This window comes from Babylonia areolata, chromosome 26 (genome assembly GCF_041734735.1).
Source record: "Babylonia areolata isolate BAREFJ2019XMU chromosome 26, ASM4173473v1, whole genome shotgun sequence".
Lineage (NCBI taxonomy): Eukaryota > Metazoa > Mollusca > Gastropoda > Neogastropoda > Buccinidae > Babylonia > Babylonia areolata.
In genome coordinates, this window is record NC_134901.1 from 23,143,402 (window position 1) to 23,165,322 (window position 21,921).

Here is a 21,921-nt window from a genome sequence, read left to right on the forward strand (position 1 = left end):
ACCCTGACGCTCTGGACCTATCGATCATGAGACCAGGACAGTCACTACTAACCTTGGTCTCTCCTCATGATACTCAGCTAATCACGTGCATGTTTACATTCAAACAGCATTGAGTGGACCAATCAGCTGAATTGTTTGCCCAAACAAGAGCGAATGTTGCAAAATCAAGTTGCGTCTAGGTCTAACAGCGTCTGTGCCCGGTGGATTAAGCTATGGAGTGTAAGGAAGGAACAGCGCCTCAAAACTGAGAAAGTCAGCCATGGAAGCAACACAGTGCCGCAGATGTGTCAGCTGTAAAGAAGCAGCAACAGGAACAGAAGTTTCGCCAAACCTACACTGAAAAATATCTGTGCATCGTCACTCAGTTGTCTGTCCCGAGTGTTCCTACCAAATTCAAAATGTTCCTACCAGATTTTCTGATTTTCCTTCAAACACTTGACAGGGATTGGCATCTCTGTGTACTGTTGAACACTTGAACCAATACAGCATGAACCGTTTGTGTCTCCCAATTCCAGCATCCTGCGGACACTGCAGCAAGTGGCCCTGCTGCTGGTCTCCCCCATGGGGCTGCTGATGGTGGCGGCTGTGATCAACACAGCCTGGCGGAACCCTGACGACCATTGGTACCTGGTTGCCTGGTGGTCCATCGACGAGGTCAAGCAGATGCTGTTCCTGCTGCTGGTGGACCAGTACCTGTTCTACTCCTGGACCTACACCCTGGCCTCCTTCGCCTTCCTCCCCACCTGGCTCATCTTCTGGGCCCTGCCCTTCTGTCAGTTGTAAGAGTTGTGGGGTGGAGGGAGGCTCTGAGGAGTAGTGTGTGTGTGTGTGTGTGAGGAGTGAGGTGCTTTGATGCGTAGTGTCTATGTGTATCAGGAGTGAGGGTCTCAGATGCATAGTGTGTATGTGTTAGGAGTGAGGTGCTCTGAGGTGTCGTGTGTCAGGAGTGAGGGGCTCTGAGGTGTAGCTTGTATATGTGTCAGGAGTGAGGGTCTCTGATGCATAGTGTGTATGTGTTAGGAGTGAGGTGCTCTGAGGTGTAGTGTGTCAGGAGTGAGGGGCTCTGAGGTGTAGCTTGTATATGTGTGTCAGGAGTGAGGGGCTCTGATGTGTAGTGTGTATGTGTTAGGAGTGAGGGGCTCTGATGTGTAGTGTGTATGTGTTAGGAGTGAGGTGCTCTGAGGTGTCGTGTGTCAGGAGTGAGGGGCTCTGAGGTGTAGCTTGTATATGTGTGGCAGGAGTGAGGGGCTCTGATGTGTAGTGTGTATGTGTTAGGAGTGAGGGGCTCTGATTTGTAGTTTGTCAGGAGTGAGGGGCTCTGAAGTGTAGCGTGTATGTGTCAGGAGTGAGGAGCTCTGATGTGTAGTGTTTACGTGTCAGGAGTGAGGGCCTTTTGAGGTGTAGCATGTGTGTGTCTCATGTTTGCCCTTCTGTCAGGTGTAGGTGTTGAGAGTTCTCGGATGTAGTGTGTGTGTCTCATGTCTTTTTTTTGTTTGTTTGTATGTGGTATTTTTGTTTGTTTGTTGTTTAGATATGCGGTTCTGATATGTACTGTGGTGAGAAAGTCACCTCATACTTTTTTTCTTTCTTTTTTTTTTTTTTTTATCTGCCTGCAATTTTATGTTTTCTTATCAAAGTGAATTTTCTATAGAATTTTTCCAGGGACAACCCTTTTATTGCCATGGGTTCTTTCACGTGCACAAAGTGCATGCTGGACCTCAATTTATCATCTCATCCAAATGACTTGCACGGGACCACCACTCAAGGTCTCGTGGAGGGGAAGAAAATACTGGTGACTGTGGGGTTCAAACCATTGAGCTCAGATTCTCTCGCTTCCTAGGCAGACGCATTACCACTAGGTCAGCACTGAACAACAACAAAAAAAAAAGGTATAAAACATCCAATATTATAACACTTACTTTACTTGTGATTTTTTTTTTTTAATTTTCTTGCTTTCATCTTTAACATTTGGAGTCTTATTGTATGCCTGACACCCAATGAAAGTGTTGAGTAAACATCCAGTATTGTAACACTTACTTTACTTGTGATTTTTTTTCTTCTGCCTTTTTTTTTTTTTTTTTTTTTTTTTTTTTTTTTTTGCTTTCCTCTTTAACATTTGGAGTCTTATTGTATGCCTGACATCCAATAAAAGCGTTGAGTATTGGGTGTTTAACTTTTATTTGCAACTCGTTTCAACCCCACTGAACAAAAAGGCTGAACAAAAATGAAGGAATGCTGCAGAGAAAATTAAATGCTCAGATGTCTCCACAATTGCTTCGAAGTCAGATCCTTTGTTCCTTTAGTTAAGTGTCAGTAACTAAGTGTTAGTTAAGTGTCAGTAACTAAGTGTTTCATTTTCTCTGTGTTTCTGCTGCATGTTGAGCCTGTGGGGTTGAAACACTGCATTCATAATGACTAAAGGTTGGTAGGCATTCATCCATTTGCTCCACTGCCTCACATTCCCACCTATTTATGACAGAACCTCCTGCCATATCTCATTTACCTTACATCATGTTTTCTTTCATGCATGGAAATGAGGATTACTTAGTTTTGTGGCCATCAAGTTTTCAGTTGTATCTTTTGGCTGTTGAGTTTTCAGTTGTGTCTTATGACTTGAGCTTTGTTTTGTTTCTTATTAGTCATTTGTTAGACGGGCACAATAGCCGAGTGGTTAAAGCGTTGGACTGTCAATCTGAGGGTCCCGGGTTCAAATCACGGTGACGGCACCTGGTGGGTTGAAGGGTGGAGATTTTTCCGATCTCCCAGGTCAACATATGTGCAGACCTGCTAGTGCCTGAACCCCCTTCGTGTGTATATGCAAGCAGTAGATCAAATACGCACGTTAAAGATCCTGTAATCCATGTCAGCGTTCGGTGGGTTATGGAAACAAGAACATACCCAGCATGCACACCTCCGAAAACGGAGTATGGCTGCCTATATGGCAGGGTACAAACGGTCATACACGTAAAAGCCCACTCGTGTGCATACAAGTGAACGTGGGCGTTGCAGCCCATGAACGCAGAAGAAGTCATTTTTTAGGGAATGTACAAAGATGTGAGACCATACAATGTTTAACATGATGGTGCTTGGAGAATACTTGTGTCTGATATTGATCTGTATATGTCTGAATTCTGCTAGTGCTGATTTCTTTTATTGCTCTTTCTTATTGCATTCTCTGCCAGTTAACTTCTGGTTTTGTTTGCAAGTGCGTTTGATATTTGAGGGTATGTTTGCTTCAGTTGCAAATGTACAGGGTTGTTGTTTCAATAATTTAGTGTGTGTCTGAGCACATGAGAGTATGTGTTGATGTGTTGGTCTGGGTAAGTGAAAAAAAAAAATTTTTTTCAAGTTAAAGCATTCTCTTTATTTGATGGTGTTTTTAGTGAACTGATGTTTACAGTTTATTATAGTGTCTTTTTGATTATTTGTTTCTCTTTTTTCTTATTATCATTGCTAATGTGCCATTTGTTCTCATCTCAAGCAAGACCAGCAGTTTAGATTAAATCAGCATTATGTATTTGAACATTTGTTGTTGAATGGATGCAAATGCACATTGCGGTTGGTGAATGCATGGATCTGTATTGTTTCCATCTTAAGCAGCTGCTAATTATTCATTCAGGGGGCACTCTGTAACTGTATACTGAATATTTTTTGGATTTCAAAATTCATGAAGGATAGTTGACATTGGTGACTATTAAACTTTCACATTTATTTTATCCTGTGGCACGCAAGTCCCAAATGATACAACTGTACTGTACTGTACTGAGTACTGTACTGTACTGTACTGCACAACTCTGTGAAAAACTGCAGAAAGAGGAACTTGTCCCTTTAACACCTCATACTATTTCAGTGAACGTTCAGCACTTTGACAGTAAAACCAGTCCTTTTGGAACTTCTTCCAGCACCATTTACACAACCGTCACAGGTAGCAATTTGCAGTACTGCTTTTTCCTGCACTAAGTAAAGTATGTATAGACCCATTTTAAAACACAATACCAGGTGGAATGCAGAAGTGCTGTGATTGCACAGTTTGTTAATGTCTTCAGTTTGTTTAATAAATGCATATGTGTATGTATAATTGAGTCGGTTTTAACAACCAGTTCTGCACAAATTTGATAGTTGTGTTGGTATGTAAAGTTGCAATTAATGTGGTAGAGTTAACTGGCAAAGTTGTAGCAACTAATATAATACAGTCATATGGCAAATCAAACACACTCAAAAAAGTTAATATGGATGGTCAGTATGCACGCATGGCTGAATAAATATGCATCAATGACATTACCCACCCTTTTGCGCAGTAAGTCATGCTGCATGAATGAATGCATCGACCGTGAACATTTGTATGAAAAAGGAGTGCTGGTTTTCAACGTTCTTTCTGTTAAAGGAGCTAAGACTCACTGCTTCCTCTGCTATGTCTTATTGATGTTCAAAACAAATGCTTTTGTGATTGTGGTATTTTTTTGGTTGTTGTTCAGAGCATTCAAACTTATCACTGGTGTTATTTATTGTTTCTTTGATGGATATTTTGATTATACATACCCTGTTACATGTAATTCAAAACAGATAAAAACGATCCAAGCTGAACATCAGATGCGTGGAACTGGGGGTGGTGCTTTTGGTCTTTAATTAAAATGAAGAAAATGAGTGAATGAACATTATGCAACTTGGTCTGATGATCGTGACTTACCTAAAGGGTTACAGTCTTATTTATTATGCATCTCCATGGGAAGTGAGGCATGGAAAATGTTATTTCTGTCAGTCATCAACCAGTCTGCAGGTCCATGGCTCAGTCAACCATGCTCAGATCTGACGCATTGTTTGGATGCGTTTTGCTTCAAATTTGGAGCAGTTCCTTTGCTCAGAAAGACTCTCTCTCTCTCTCTCTCTCTCTCACACACACACACACACAGCAACAGTGCACAAAAAGATGGTAATCACCATGAAACAGCTATATCCCACAGCACTTTGTCGCCAAGGCCAGTGACTGATTTCTGCACAGGTGGGAGCAAAGATCACCGACAGTATATGTCATTCATGACAAACATAAACTTCACTTCATTATTAAAGCATGCTGAAGTGGTTCAGTTTTTGTATAGGAATAAAGATAACATTGTTTCAACTGTGAGTATTTTTTGTTTGTTTTATATTTTAATGTATTGATTATTTAAATGCAAGTGGCCAGATTTCTGCTTTTTACACATCTTCTGATAACTCTTTATTTAAACAGCAACAACAACAAAATTATTAAATTAAGCCATTCCGTTTCATATTCAAGCCATGAAGACGTTATTTCTTGTAAGAGTTATCTTGTAAAACTGCATTTTTTTCAGCTGATTGAACATACATTTTTTTTTCAATTTGTTACCATTTTATTTACATCTTTTCAAACCGGATTACAATGCAAAAGATGGTAAAATGAAACTTGAGTGTTCAATCTTTTGAAAATCCGTTCCTACCAGAGCAATCTGCAGTTACTTCTGTTTTTCCATTAATTCTCTCTGCATCATCTTAAACCTTTATTGCACGGATAAAGAAAAAAAAATAAACAGCCAACACTCAACCAAGATTCAACAACCAATTTATTATTTTACTGATTTTATTAAACAAGAATTTCCAACATAACATAACAAATACTGAAACACAAAATGCTTGTATTGAGAGGGTGGTGGGGGGGGGGGGAGGGGGTGAAGTAAGTTAAATACACACTGAAATGTCTATATATAGAACAAACTTGTAACCAGGTAGCAGATATATTTATACGACGAACCGCTGGGTCAAAAGTCAGATGTTTTGTGTTGAGTAATTGTCAACTGTCACTGTTCAGGTTGAATTGAAAACTTCCCTCCCTCCCTCCCCATCCCTACCCTCCTACTTTCTATAGTCCCTCACCACCTTCTCTCCCCTCCCTCTTATCTTTCATGTGGGAAATGGGGGAAAGTATCTTGGAAACCGAATGGAATATGTGTAATGATGTTTAAATTATGGTGAACATTTCAATTTTTCATTGCCCTGGGGTTCAGGAACACTGTTGAAAGCACATGCACATGGAGGGTAGGCCATGTCTGAACAGTTGACAAATGAGTAGTAACAGAACCATGATGAGTGGAGAGGCAGGCAGGTGGAAATGGCATCCTCTCTACTGAGTGCTGTCTGTGGTCTGTATGACCACCAACAAGTACTCGTTACCTGCAACACAGGCAGACAAGAGAACCCATCATTACATCACACAGTCAGTGGAATAAACATGACACCGAATGATGAGGTTATTTTACAAAGCAAGTTCAGCTGCTGGAAAATGACAAAATGTAGACTTCTAGGATATGTTTAAATGTGACTATCACTTGCTGATCTCTAAAGTGCACGATTCCAAAATGCACCTTCGAAAATCTGCTGTGTCAAGAAAGGATTGTGTAAAGACAGTACAAAGATTGGTCAGGAATCTGAAATCTGTGTATACTAGGGTTTTATGTTATCGGTACTTCTGTTGCTATTTGGACTCCATTGTTTTAAAACACCACAGTAGCACAACCAATATATACCCAGATATGCATATGTACATGCACTTCAGTATACACACATATATACACATGTACAAATATATGCAGGCATGGCATACTTTTTTTTAAATCAGATTTCATGTAAACAGGCAGGTCCTGTACTTTTTTTTACCCAGAGTTTGTAGTGCAAGACTTAATTTTTAATATGAATGGTAATATTCAAAGCAAAGGAAGCAGAAGTGAGGTGCTCAAGCCATAATACATCCACCAAAGAAGCTGAAAAGGTTAATATTCAAGTCAATTTTTTTTCTTTTTTTTGGGGGGGGGGGGGGGGGGTGGCGGCGGGGGAGCTGGGGGGGGAGTCTGCTCTGTAAGACACTAAGCAACAGCCTCTGTGCTTATGTTTCCAATGAAACGATGATGCAAGTCTCCCATATGCAGCATGTTTTGTTTTTTCCGAGGTTAAAAGGAAATAGGTCCCATAGTCTTTTCTGACCATCGGGGGGCAGTGAAATCAAATCCACTGTGTCTAGGGCTCACGGCAATGGAAGGCGGGACCCAATCCTCTCCCCCTGAGATTTTAACCTTCCCCAACCAAAGCTGGGTACCCATTCACAACTGGGTGGAGAGAAAAATGTGAGTACCTTTCCCAAGTACCCAACACCTTGTAAAAACCAGGGCCTTGAACCCTGATCGCTGGTTAACACTAGACTTGAAGTCCAATGCCTGACCGATTCTGATATGATGCCTCTTATGCATGTGTTTAGTGCAGGTAAAAAAAAAAATTAATGAATTTAATCAAAGTGACAAGAGAGTTGTCCGTCGCAAAATTCATTAAAACTATATAATAAAAAAAAATTTTTTAAAGGAATATACACTGATAAGTAAATAAATGCATACATAGAAAAAAAGGGGGAGGGGGGGGGGGCAAAAAAAAAGGCAGCACATTCTCCCTGATGAGTGTAGCCCAAAAAATTAATGCAAAGAAATCTGTTGTGACAAGTGAGTTGAACAACACAATCAATGTCTCTTCCTCCAACCCAACCAACCCCCTGCATCATTGGTACAATTTTAGTACATAAGTTACGCATCCAGACAGCCTGACTGTGATTCTGACAAACTTTGTGCAACCAGAGAAAATAGTTGTCATTTTGATGTAACAATTTATTCATGCAGGAAGCCCCAAGTGTAAGATTTTACCACTTACAGGGAGCACACATGATCTCATTCTTTTTGGAGCGAATGCGGAGGAAAGTGAGGTCGTTGGTGGGATCCAGATCCCGGACTGAGTTGCGTGCCTTTTGCGTCAGGCTGCACAGCAAGCCTGCATACTGCACTGTCGTCGAGTTGTCCAGATTGGTACGGATGGGAATGCCTGCAAGAACATGGTCTGTGTCATTACTTGACCCCATACATATATCTGACCAATGTGTAGAAAAAAAAGGGAAACAGTAATACCACATTTGAAACCATCAATACTGTACACATTTTTGTGTAAGGAAACGTCAAAGAGAAAGAAAGATGAAAAGAAGAACATTCAGTCATTTCCATCAGCATCTTTTACTTTTAAAAGCAAAGTTCAGTGTTCATGCATGCAGACAGACACAAACACACACATATTCACACACATGCACATACACACAAACACACAAACTCAAGTACTTTTTCCAAAGTTCAACTTCCTTACTGCTAATGTGACAATAAATTCATGAACACATTCCACTTGAATTTTTTCAAAAGGGGATCACTCTAAATGAACAGCATATTTCACATGTTTTTGCATACATTACCATCAGTATTTATGACGATGGTGCCAATAACACCTTTGTGGCTTTGGATTCTTTTCAGAATTTCGTCAACCTCCTGTAATTTATAATAAATGAATCAATTAGTCTTTTCACACATGTATCCATAATACTATCCAAAATATGTATCCATAATACTATCCAAAATAATAAATCAGAAAAAGACAGACTGCTGAACCCATCCATGTTAAAATGAAGTACTGACGGGCGCAATAGCCGAATGGTTAAAGCGTTGGACTTTCAATCTGAGGGTCCCGGGTTCGAATCTCGGTGACGGCGCCTGGTGGGTAAAGGGTGGAGATTTTTCCGATCTCCCAGGTCAACATGTGTGCAGACCTGCTAGTGCCTGAACCCCCTTCGTGTGTACACACAAGCAAAAGATCAAATACGCACGTTAAAGATCCTGTAATCCATGTCAGCGTTCGGTGGGTTATGGAAACAAGTACATACCCAGCATGCACACCCCCGAAAGCGGAGTATGGCTGCCTACATGGCAGGGTAAAAACGGTCATACACGTAAAAGCCCACTCGTGTATATACGAGTGAACGTGGGAGTTGCAGCCCACGAACGCAGAAGAAGAAGAAATGAAGTACTGACCAAATTTTCTGTTTAACTTGTAAGAGTGTGTCCAATGAAATATATGAAAATTTGTATAATATTATGTTCCCATTAGCAATGATGTTATTCTCTTCCTTGATGGGTAAGGTTAAATGATATTGCTTATGTCCTTCATGCATTTATAGGTGTCAAACTGATGTTGTGTTATTTCTCTTTTTAAAATATATTTTAACCAATAAGATATGCCAAGAAACAAAAAAGATTAAGCTACTCATTCAAGCTACTGGTAACTGTGTCACTCCGTACATACATTAGAAAACTAATACATTTTGTTCAAAAGCCACTATATATGCTCTAAGAGTGGATAGTGTTTGAGAGGAGTCAGAGCAGCAGAAACTGGTATAAAATAAATAACTGACACTGATATTGGCTTTTTATGAGGAGTTGCTGCATTTATGGAAGAAGAAAAAACATCTAGGAAGCATAAAAAAAAAGTGTTCCCAGTCCTGGTAAATATCAGGAAAGAAGACTGAAAAGAGAAAGGAAAATGCAGAAGAAAAGGGCTAAGATGGACCATTGCCCAGAAAAGGGGATTGTTTGTATCTTATGTTCAAAGAAAGAATATCATCATGCGATGTTTAATTCTTTTTTGTCTTTTTGTCTTTTTTTAAGAAAACTGCCTTGGTGTTCAAAGGTTGTGTCAGTGGACACTGAACTGACTGCTTCAAGAAGTGTTTCTGAGAGCATCTGTACAGATTTGGGAATAAAGTGACACCTGGAAGACGCAAGTATGAACAGAAATGAATAATCTTTTTCTGTTCTAGATGGATACTCTGCAATGTTCTCTGGCAAGAAAAAAAATCATGAGAATAATACAAAAAGCTGTTTGGCACTGGTCAAGATCCATATAAGTGCTGAGAAGATTCACAGCTAAATGAGGAGGGGGGGGGGGGGGAGGGGGCAAAATTGTTCACTTGGGGAATTTTTGTTGTGGAAAAATAGTGACTTCTTCAAGTTCTTGGATCCAGATGACCAGCTACTGAAGCACTTAGTTCAGTGAAAAGAGTGAAGATAGCAACAAAATGCATGACATGAAAACAAGCACTACTGTTTTTTGTATAGGTATTTTGTGTTTTGGGTTTTTTTTGTTGTTGGTTGATGTTGTTTGTTTGTTTGTTTGTTTTCATTATATTTGGAAAAGGAAGCCAACAAACTCCAGGACAATGATGCTCCTTTTGCGTTTTGCAGCTAATTTCTCTTCCATCACAGATACATCATAATGGACCTGGTGAAACTGACACATCTCAAGCAGAGTGGTGTTATATCTATCATGTCAAAAAGCCCAAAAAAAGTTATGCTATTTAACTGTGAATGGGTTTACTTGTGATTACATGAAGACTATTTGCCTTTTTCTTCCACTGATTATTGTTACATGTCACTGTATCTTGCTCCACAAGAAATTTCATTGATCTCAATACAATTTGGTTCAACAAATAGTAAAGAGTGGTAACTCTCTCCATTCACAAGGTACACAACTTCAAGTCAATGCTGCTTATGCTACCGATGCAGCTAGCACACAGGTAAATAAAAGGTACACTGGAAAAACCCAGACACTTCATCAAAAAGGCAGCGCCGGGCTTCATTCAGTTTTTATTCAAGACTGGCATAGCCTCTTTAATCCTAAACAAAACACATAGACAATAAAGAACAAACACATGGTTTCCTCAGTGGTTTTTCAACTTGAAATTAATAAACAATAACTGAATAAGGCCTCATTGTTTTACTGATTACAGTTTGGATCTTTTTGTATTCAACAAATTACATTAGATCTGGCCAAAATGTGGCATTGGATTCAGTTATAAGTTGGAATCTCTGGATGTGGATTTACCCGTGGTACTGATGTACTCTTTCTGGGTGTTCTTGCTTGCAAGGTTACGGCTCTTGACTACTTAGCCCCATATCCAGATCCAATAACCAAAGCAAGAGAGTACTACTGACAGCAGTGCAGCAAAACTACTGAACTGGTTTTATCACCAGCACTCCTTACTTTCAACACACAACTGTATAGTGTATGAGAAGTATTTTCAGCATATTGGGACTCAGGGGACCAAACATGCTGATTCTAAATTGACACACAAGACCTCCTCTGTTTGAAAGATGATAAACAAGCATGGCCATCCCTGTTCATAGCAATGATGGCAACATGCAGACTTGCTATATAATATGATGTACAAAGCTCCTTAATGGTACATGTGCAGCTGGTATCTCAACCCTGACAATAATGCAGATGCCACAACCAACAATTCTCTGGTGATGTGATGGGGCTGTTTAATGTGTGCATCAAACTAAGAAAAATGGAGATGATAAAGAAGATGTTAAGACCTGGTAACTAAGGGTGACTGGAAGGTATAAAAACTAATAGTTTGTGTTTGCAATCAACAAGGAAACAGATTCTATAACAAAAGCATGATATCACTCTGCTGTGCCCGAAGTATTAATCAGTCTGCTCACTCTATACTTGTCAAAATGAATAAATATAAAACTGCTTTGTTCCTAAATGCGACACAAGCTGTTGAAATTAGCTGACGAATCTCGTCACTGGTTCTCATGTTACAATCCTTGGTTAGCAACTGAACGGTGTGTGATCAGAATCTGACTGATACAATTCATCAAGGGATTTTAACCAAGCCAGTCAGCATTTTAAGAAATCGTGAATATAAAAAAATATTCCTAATAATAATAAACAACAAGACTTACACTCATGGTTGCTTAGAACTGGGGATTCAACGCTCGCCACTTCAGTTGATGGAACGCGACTGAACAGGAAATGATCGTTTCTACGTGAGGAAGGGACACAACCAGAAATGTGACATCACGCATGCGCGCAGAATTTTAGAAACGAGGGTAGCAACCATCCTCATCTAACAAGGGCTCAATCAATCAAGATGGTAAGTTGATTATTGTTTTGCGAGTTTATCTATATTATGATATGTACCGTATTATTGAAATGAATGCCGTACAGTGATGAGGTAAACATGAAAGGTGATTTTTTCTTTTGATTGAGTGACTCACCGGTAACAGTAATTGATCTTTTTGTCGTTTTGATCCGAGGCTAACAAAACAGGTGCGTGCTCGCATTCATTACACAGGTCATAACTAGTCTGGTCTATGGCTCGAACATACGGAAAGAAGCACCACCACAACTGTGAACCTGATCACTGCCAGACATCTTTTTTAAAACAGTTGACATTGTTGCTTATTTCAGTCCATCTGACCGAAACATGGCCATGAAATGATTCTTCTTCTTCTTCTTTTGGATGGGTAGCCAACATCGACTTGTCGATGAATCAGCTACACGAATTCTTTTCCGGAGGGTGGTTTCGAGTGGGCTGTTTTAGTTAGTTCTAGGTTTAAGAGGATTAGGAGGATTTTGTGGGTAGGGGGGGGGGGGATGAATGGATTGCCCGATGAAAAATTCAACACATAACTAGTCACATCTGAAAATAATCTGAGACAGCAACAGCAAACAAACAAGCAAAAACCCTGTAAAACAACACATTTCATGACATGTTATCATAAACATCAAGCGACTTAAAGCAGTTAAGAAGGTTGTGCTGATGATGTCAGTGCTTCTGATTAAATCGTCCCCTATCAGTATTATTACAAAATAAATGAATAAAGGCAAAAAAGAATTAAAGATACTTCAAACCACACCTACACAAAGACGCAAAGAGACATTCAAAAGGCCAAAATGGCAAATAGCACTGCATACTGGACAGCTAGCGCCCATCCCAGTGTTGACAATATCACCACATAATGGCAAGAGCTAAACAGCTCAGACAGTAAGCACAGAATGCACAACAGAAAAAAATCATTTTTTCTTTCTTTTTTTAATCAAAAAAAGGGTGTCAAGGTTTGCTGGAAAAGAAAGTATAAACCCAAAGGGGGATGGACTGGGAAGTCTTTCTTTATTGATCCCTTCTCTCCCCTCAATAAGTGCAGTGCAGTCCTCAAAAAATGTCAGTAAAGGTTGGCGATGACCAATTGACATTTCAGGAAGAAGAAGAAAACATTATTTCACTTCAGGAACTCATTTAAACAATACCATCTACTTACACTTTCAAAATTTCCTAGGCACTTCTGTACTTTTTAGCAAAATACATTTTGACATCAGTGATTGATTTGCAGTCTGATAGACTGGACATGCAATTTGGAAATGCAGTAAACTATACTAATTTGATTGAGGGGATGATTATGTTAGAAGTCTTTGGCTTTAGCCAGTCACGTTACTGCTAATGCAACTTTTATTACTACTACCAGTACCACTGTTACAAATGACAGGAAAATAGTTTTCTGTAAACCTGTCTAAATTCTTTATTCTTTAGATAAGCGTCTCATGTTTAACTTGTCTCCTTGTTCTGATGATGACATTGGTCTTTTTGTTGTTGTTGTTGTTTTTAGTTTGTTTGTTTGTTGTTGTTGTTTTTTTGTTTTTGGTTGTTGTTTTTTTTGTTTGTTTTGTTTTGTTATCTTTTCTTTTTACTGGGGAAAGGGGTTAATTCATTCAATAATACTTCAGATGATGCTAGGGTCCAAATAAAGAATAAGGCAATAAACAGACTGCTTGTCTAGACATCAGAACATGAGGCAGCATTGCATACATATAGAATGCAGTTTTTCAGAAAGTTGCTTTTCTTAAAGTTAATCCTTGTCACAGAACACCAGATGGGTTGTCGCTAATGATTTACAACAGATTAATTAACATATCACATTTCATAGATCTTGTACAACAGTGACTTAATGTGACATATAAATTTGTTAATTATGTTTTAGTAGACATGGTCTCATGATCATTTAAAAAATAAAAATAAAAAGATTAAAAAAAAAAAAAAGACATTGTCATACTATCAGTATCACATTTCTACCACATAAAAGAAAAAGAATGTAGTATGTAGTGTGGCTTGGATATATGTGTGTGTTAAAGGCTTTTCTTTCTGGGTTGTTTTTTTAGGAGGGGTGCCGGGGGGGTGGGGGGGGGTGAACAGGAAAACTGCAGTGTTCTTATCTTTGCACCATTTTAATTCCTTTTATGGCATTTAACAAATTTCACTCATCTATTTTCAGGCAGAGATTGATGAAACCATCAAGAGGATACAAGCTAATAAAGGTGTCACTGGCATCATCATTCTCAACAATGATGGTATGGATACAGTTGACCTCTCATTTTACTATGTCAGTTGTTTTCTGTTTGATTGATAATCAAATTGACAACTTCATATGACATGTTATTCACTTATTGTAATCAGATTTAAAAAAATTACATGTGATGTTACTGTGATCTAAGATATACTTTGTTGCTTTCATGTCCATATGTATCAGTGTAGTGTCTTTAGATTTTTTAATGAACATTTTTTTTTTTCCTTACGGTCTTGCATGAGTGCACAGTAACTGAGCGTATGTGCACATGTTTATTAACTTTTGTATAATGGGTGTGTGAGAGAGAGCCTCCCTGTTTTTGGTTGTCCTACAGCGTAGTCACTTTAGTTAAATGTACAACTGATGGGTTCAACAGCTGAGTGATTAAGGCATCGGACTTTCAATCTGAGGGTCCCAGAATCGAATCCCGGCCATGGCGTCTGGTGGGTAAAGGGTTGAGATTTTTCCGATCTCCCAGGTGAACAAATGTGCAGACCTGCTAGTGCTTGAACTTCCTTCATGGTTTTCTGCATGCAGAGGATCAAATACGCTTGTTTAAGATCCCATAATCCTTGTCAGCGTTCAGTAGGTTATGGAAACAAGAACACACCCGGAATTTGTATTTGTATTTCTTTTTTTTTTTTTTTTATCACAACAGATTTCTCTGTGTGAAATTCGGGCTGCTGTCCCCAGGGAGAGCGTGTTGCTATACTACAGCACCACCCATTTTTTTGTATTTTTTCCTGCATGCAGTTTTATTTGTTTTTCCTATCAAAGTGGATTTTCCTACAGAATTTTGCCAGGAACAACCCCTACCTACCCCCAAAACGGAGTATGACTGTCTACATGGTGGAGGTGAAGACAGTCATACACATAAAAGCCCACTTGTGTATTTGAGTGAACATGGGAGTCACAGCCTACAAAGAAGCAGAAGAGTTTCAGTTTCAGTAGCTCAAGGAGGCATCACTGCATTCAGACAAATCCATATACGCTACACCACATCTGCCAAGCAGATGCCTGACCAGCGGCGTAGCCCAATGCGCTTAGTCAGGCCTTGAGAAAAAGATCAAATACGCTTTTTAACCACTCAGCTGTTGAACCCATCAGTTGTACATTTAACTGAAGTGACTACGCTGTAGGACAACCAAAAATAGGGAGGCTGTCTCTCACACACCCATTATACAAAAGTTAATAAGCGTATTTGATCTTTTTTTCATATTATAATTATTATTTATTTATTTATCTATTTATGTATTTATTTACTTATTTATGTACGCTTATCTATTATTTATCAAAGCAGAAGAAAGTACAGCTGATGTTCATCACTTCATGAAATACCTGATCATTTGTTTAAGGCATTCCACTGAGGACCACAATGAATCAGGAGAGCACCGTGAGCATCACTGGACACATTCACAACCTGGTGCACAAGGCAAGGAACACAGTCAGGGAGCTGGACAGTCAGAATGACCTCACCTTCCTGCGACTACGCTCAAAGAAACATGAAATCATGTGCGCTCCAGGTGAGAGTTTGAACCTTGTATGTGCCGGTCTTTTTGCCAGTGTGTACACAATGTTTTGAGGAAATTGAAAGTATTTTAGGACCTGTATAAAAACTGTTCAGTTGTTTGATCACACTTCAGAAAATATCTGTTTTGATGCTTACAGTGTGAACATGGTATTATCATTCTATCTTGTCCAGCTCATTCAGCTTACATGAAGGTCAGGCATCTGCTCCTTTTCTTTTTTCCTGAGCAGATGTGTTGTACTTGTAGGGTATGATTTTATGGATCAGTTCACAGGCTCTGACACCCCATTGAAACTGAACTCACTGTGTAAACAGGCACCAGCTTTCCAAATTTATTTTGTTTTGTTTGGAATATAGTATAACACAGATACATGTAGAAGTGAAACCCCAACCCATTTTCTAAGTCTGTCAAGTTTGTTTAAGATTAAGCATTAGAACATTTCAGTCTTGATTTCCATTGTTTTCAGACAGTTCTTGAGTATATTTTGGACCACCAACGATCCTTACATATGGCATTGCCTGTTGCATTTTCAGTTGTTCTGGTTTAGTGCTGTTGTTGTTACTGACATGTCCAGTTTTACTCTGAAGATAACTCATTTGACATCTCATTGTCTGAATCAACCATGTAGGGCTCAATGTTTTGACTGATAACTCATGACTTTGTATGAAAACAATTTTTTTTTTAACTACATTTTGTTTTTGTTTTTTGTTCTTGTTTTGTTTTGTTTTTGCAAAAGTAGATAAAGAGCAGTTTCAGAAAAAAAAGTAAAGCCAATAAAAGAGATTACAAAATGCAAACTGAAGATGACCTTTTGAACATTGCTACAATATTCTGGCTGTTCAGTTAAATGCCATGATCCAAACCAGAATGCCATGACAAAAAGTTTGAACACCTTTAACCTCTTCAGTGCCCAATGACAAATATTTCCATGAAGTGCTGAAGTGTTAAAAAGTACCCCACAATGGACACATCCATGCTCATCATAGCAGGAATTTTCTTACAGGTCTCTATTTTTATATTATGGCTTTCCAGTACGTACCAGTCAGAAAGTTTTATATGTCTGCTTTAATTATTCATGAGGAGCAAAACCTAATCAGATCGTATAGTCATTCCAGGATGATGGGCGCAATAGCCGAGTGGTTAAAGCATTGGACTTTCAATTTGAGGGTCCTGGGTTCAAATCTTGGTAATGGCACCTGTTGGGTAAAGGGTGGAGATTCTTTTGATCATCCCGGTCAACATATATATTATATGCAGACCTGCTAGTGCCTGAACCCCCTTCATGTGTATTCACACGCAGATGTTCAAGTACACACATTAAAGATCCTGTAATCCATGACTTGATAGTCTGTTCATTCTCCTTTCAGAAAGTATAGTTTATGCATTCTTTCTTGCAGTTATTTGCACTGCATTCCATAATTTTTTTCATTACCCTCTGCTTCCTAAAAATCGCTTGGCAGATAGGCAACAAAAGACAGAATAATGTGTGGCACTGAAGGGGTTGAGAATTAACCATTGTGTAGATATTTAGTATATATTTCTTATATTTCTAAATATATTCATAATGAATATGTTTTAGTTTTTTTGTTTGTTTTTTTGTTTTGTTTTTTGCATCAAAGTGTCCTTCCCCTCAGGCTCATGTCTTTTGTTTATGTAGTTTAGCCTTTATTTAAAACTTCGGTATTGGTATCACATGTTTTGTAATATGTACGCACTTATGTATTTCTTGCAATACTTCTGTGACATTAATATAAAAAAAAAAAGATTTTAAATTGCAAAGCAAAACATTGTCCTTTTTGGGGGGTAGGGGAGTTGGGGGGTTGTGTTCAGTTTTTTTTGTGTTTTTTTTCACTGATCATTTTAAATTATTATCCTGTAAAGTTATCCAGGAAACTGTCATGTGGGTATTTGTCTTGCAGAAAATGACTACATGATGGTTGTCATCCAGACGCCTTCCATCGTGAGTGGTTGATAATGGTGAAACCAGTCCAGTCCGATTATGGCAGGAACGTGCTTCACTGCACCAGTGTGTACAGACTGGGGTTTATTTAATCATGCGGTGTACTCTGTGTGTGTTTCTAAGTCCATTTCCATCATTTTATTGCATTTATATATTATTGTGGTTTTACAAATCAACATTTCCATTGACTTTGTAACAAATTTTATTTTTTATCTTTTCCATTATTTTTTATACTAACACATCAACAGTAAAATCCTTCAGAGATGTGTCTTCCGCATTGATACATTTGGAATTTAATGTCAATCATGGTTTTGATTTGTATTCTCCACACTGATTTAAGAAAATAAAGCAGTCTTGATGAAAACATGGATGAATGCTTTTTGCTTTTGTGAGATGAAAGGAACTGTGAGATCAAATATTTTTACAAGCAACCTACCAGTGTGTCAGACTTCCAACAGATGTGACCAAATAAAATTTCATACTATTTGCAGAACAGACTGAAACTTTACCATACCAAACGCAAAACTGAATAAAAAATTTGCTACTGTTCAAAATAGGCTGGTGGGTATCGTGGTATCAATGTTCAACTGTCAGCACTTTCTGTTTTTTTCAATTGATTAGTTGTTTGATTTGTTTTGTTACAAATACATTCAGCATTGTTCAGTGGTACTGGGCAAGGTTTTCTTTGTAAGAATTCCAAAACTTTTCAAGACTGGAAGCAAAACAATTATTCAAGACAAGGTTTTCTTTGTAAGAATTTCTGTACTTTTCAAGACTGACAAGGTTTTCTTTTTAAGAATTTCTGTACTTTTCAAGACTGTGAAGCAAAACAACTATTCAAGACAAGGTTTTCTTTGTAAGAATTTCTGTACTTTTCAAGACTGTGAAGCAAAACAACTATTCAAGACAAGGTTTTCTTTGTAAGAATTTCTGTACTTTTCAAGACTGTGAAGCAAAACAACTATTCAAGACAAGGTTTTCTTTGTAAGAATTTCTGTACTTTTCAAGACTGAAGCAAAACAACTATTCAAGACTTTTTCTAGACCCTGAAGGGAAAAGGATTTTTCCAAATATCCTTAACTCAGCATAATCCCATTGCTAGCCTTTCATGTCTACACTTCATGGTTACGGCAGTCATCAGTTTTTGAAAATGCTGATCCATGTCCTTTTGTTGGCTTCATAATGTAGAAACCAGCTGTCTCTATTTTTAGTGTGATTTCAAGATATGCAGGGCTCTGTAATGCATAAAACTAAGCATTTGTGTTTGTATTACTCTTTTTGTCACAACATATCTCTCTGTGTGAAATTTGGGCTGCTTTCCCAAGCGCCACCCATTTTTTTTGTATTTTTTCCTGCCTGCAATTTTATTTGTTCTCCTATCCTAAGTAGAGGATGAGAATCAACTGAACCAATGCAATGAAAGGGTACTAACGTCTGCTCTGGTACTTGAAAACCTATCAATTGTATGGATGGAAACTGCCAACTTGTCAATGCAAGTATTTTTTTCATTTCATTATGATCTTGGAAACTAAATTCTAATTTTCAGGCAACACGTTTAAACTCAACTTGTTAGAAAAATAGATATAATTTTTTTTTATAAATGCATTGACTAAGTTTACAGTTGGGCCAACAGCCAAGTTGAGAGCTGTATTATCGATGGTTTCTCCATTGCATTGGGAAATCGTTTACAGCTTAGTCTTTTCTGAAGGACTGTGACTCTCGGACAAGAGGCAAAATTGCGCTGGCTCTTGCTGCTGCATCCTTGGGGCTAGTTGGCCTTTGGGAACCATCCTTAACACCGACTGTCCTAAAACCCTCTTGGCCGTGAGAGTGGGGATGTAAGTTGGGCAAGACACTCTCCACTATAAACAGATTCTAGCTCAAATAGTCTGGACAGCAGTTGCCTCCTCTGCTGTTCTGATAGTCATGGTCAAACACGACTATCTTATATGTGTAAAAATGCAGATGCGTTCCCTTCTGCCCGACATCTTGTCAAAGAAAAGTTCGCAAACTAGTCAGAAACCTGAAATATTCAGCCGAAGCTTGTGACTGGTTATTTCTTCCTCTGCTGTTTGTGAATGTGTTCTTAAGAAAGTCGGCATTGGCTCTCTTGTGTTAAAAGATTCTAAAAATGGCTGTCTGTGTTCATGGGCAATAACACCTAACTTCTCATCACTGGGTGAGCTTTTACATCTGTGACCATTCTTGCCCCATCATGAAGAGGCAGCTGTGCACCATTTTCAGATATGGGTGCATGCTGGGCTTTATTTTTCACTTAACCCACCAAAATACCAATGGACTGAGATTTTAACATGTATTTCATCATTTGTGTGTATGTACACTCCAGATTAAGCACTGTCAGCACATTTGCTGTTTTCACAGGATACATTCCAAGTTTGCACATTTTCTGAGGTGGGTTTGTTTTTTTTAACCCCACCATAACTGATTTAGGCAGTTTTTGTACCATTTTCATATATGTGCAGTTCTGGATGTATTTTTGTTTCCATCACATGGTTAGCAGGAGCTTTAATGAGATCTGCATGTCATACACTTGAACTAGATGAAGAAATAAGGCACTAGCAGGTCTGCCAAGATTGGAAAAACTCCTTTGATACACCAGGCACAGCTGGGATTTAATCAACTTGAGAACCTCAAGTGCAAAGCTCTAGCCATTCAGCTTTGTCAGCCATCAACCACTTGAATTTGGAAGAAACAGCCAGGGTTTGAACCACTAACAGTGCTGCAGGATTGAAGTCCAATGCTAAAAACTCTCGACATTGTGCTTAGGATAAAGCCGTCTTGTTATTCTGCAGAATTTGGTGTAAAATTTTGGTTGTCTTGACCCAAGAAGTTAACATTAGGTGAATGTAACTTTTACCATTTTATTCATTTTCGTCATGAAATTTATCCAAACCAGTTTTGTGGTAGTGGCTCTTCCCCTCCCCCCAGTTTGGTAGTTTCAGGTCTGGTGTCCACTGCTCAGAATGATGTAGCTTGTCCACATTTTAAATTCGTAAATTTGTTTTGGCTTTTTTTTTCTTCCCAGTCCCAAGGTCTTGCACTCAGGAAGCAGTGTTTATTTTTTCTACAGTCATGTTGATCAAAACTTACCAAAATCACAGGTCTGACTTTTTTCTTCTTTACATGTTACCAAAGGTACAAATCACATTTTTTTCTTTGGTTCAAATGTGTATTCAAAGTGACAATTCAGTCTTCTTTTTTTTAACATGTGTAAATACTGTGGGTTTATTTTAAAATAATCACCCAGTCTCTGTTGTGCATGTGTTGGTCTTCATTTCAGGTAGATGTAGTTAACATTCCACAAGAAATGTGCACTTGCAGCAACTGATGGGTTCAGACAAGCTTCATTTTATAAATTTTCTTAGAAACTGGTTATTCCTTACAAGTTTGTGAAGCCAGTCTTTTTATCTATTCGAAGCAGGGAAGTGTTCAGTCAGGAACATTGAAAGGAATATACTTTTTTTTTTCATATCTAATTTCATGACAAAAGTTTTTTTGTTTTTTTTTTTCTTAATTGCTTAACCTTCGCTGGCTATTGTGGGTCGTACACGACCCAGGATACAAAAATGCAAATATCTCCGCCAATTCTCAATATTTTTCTACAAAATTTCATAAGTGCTTCCTACACCTAAAAGGCCAACTATTGCAAAAAAAATTATTAGTTGAGTAAAGGTGGCGTTTTATCTACACACGGACGCTTGTGTGGGTCATGTATGACCCATGCTTTTCAAAAAAGAAAAAACGTGGTCACCCCTCGAAAGCTCGTGTGGGTCATGCTCAACCTATATCTTTTTAATAGTGATTTCAGGTTTAATTTGATCAGCTATTTGTGCACATGTGCATGTGCCGTGTGAGAGAATGCATGAGCATGTTTCTTCTGAGTATGTGCGAGTCTATGTGTGCATGCAAGCGCATGTGTATCATCAGTTACAATGTTTTCCTTTTCTATATTTTGTAAGAAGCTTCGGAGGAATATACAGGTTTGTCTCTTTACAAAATATGGGTCGTGTACGACCCACGCAAGCTTTGGAGGAATATACAGGTTTTTGTCTCTAAAAGGTATGGGTCGTGAACCCACATGAGCTTCCATGTGTAGTCAAAAGCGACAGCCAGCGAAGGTTAAAGGCCATCCTCAATTGTGCGCATCCAACATCACTACATGCTGTGTTCCCCCCCCCCCCCTACTGTGACAGACTGATAAAAAAAAAAAGAGTTCACCATTTGTGTTTTGCATGTTCAACACAGAGTAACCAAGTTTTCTGCTGCTAGGATGGCATCATTTGCATGGGCTATGGTCACTGAGACTAATACAAGTGGAAACAAACACATTCATGCTCAAAGTACACAATTAAAA

At 38.6% G+C, this 21,921-nt stretch overlaps 3 protein-coding genes across 6 annotated transcripts in view; 2 read left to right on the plus strand and 1 right to left on the minus strand.

Moving 5' to 3' along the window:
- Positions 1 to 5,843, plus strand: part of LOC143300147 (GPI-anchor transamidase component GPAA1-like) — a 28,173-nt gene extending 22,330 nt beyond the window's left edge. For 3 of the 4 annotated variants that reach the window (XM_076613685.1, XM_076613682.1, XM_076613683.1), the window contains exon 13: positions 516 to 5,843. In XM_076613685.1, coding sequence (XP_076469800.1) covers positions 516 to 783 — 268 coding nt within the window. In that variant the 3' untranslated portion in view covers positions 784 to 5,843. The remainder of the gene's footprint in view (positions 1 to 515) is intronic. The other variant, XR_013057625.1, reaches the window with a different exon arrangement.
- LOC143300149 (dynein light chain roadblock-type 2-like) lies at positions 5,562 to 11,721 on the minus strand. Its single transcript, XM_076613687.1, has 4 exons — positions 11,619 to 11,721; positions 8,288 to 8,360; positions 7,705 to 7,872; positions 5,562 to 6,186 (listed from the first exon to the last, which is right to left on the minus strand). The coding sequence occupies exons 1-4, from the start codon at positions 11,622 to 11,624 to the stop codon at positions 6,137 to 6,139; spliced, it is 297 nt and encodes a 98-aa protein (XP_076469802.1). The 5' UTR covers positions 11,625 to 11,721; the 3' UTR covers positions 5,562 to 6,136.
- Positions 11,722 to 11,727: 6 nt separating this feature from the next.
- Positions 11,728 to 17,914, plus strand: LOC143300148 (dynein light chain roadblock-type 2-like). Its single transcript, XM_076613686.1, has 4 exons — positions 11,728 to 11,809; positions 13,986 to 14,061; positions 15,413 to 15,580; positions 17,506 to 17,914. Exons 1-4 carry the CDS (start codon positions 11,807 to 11,809, stop codon positions 17,556 to 17,558), a joined length of 300 nt encoding a protein of 99 aa, XP_076469801.1. The 5' UTR covers positions 11,728 to 11,806; the 3' UTR covers positions 17,559 to 17,914.
- The last annotated feature ends 4,007 nt before the right edge of the window (positions 17,915 to 21,921 follow it).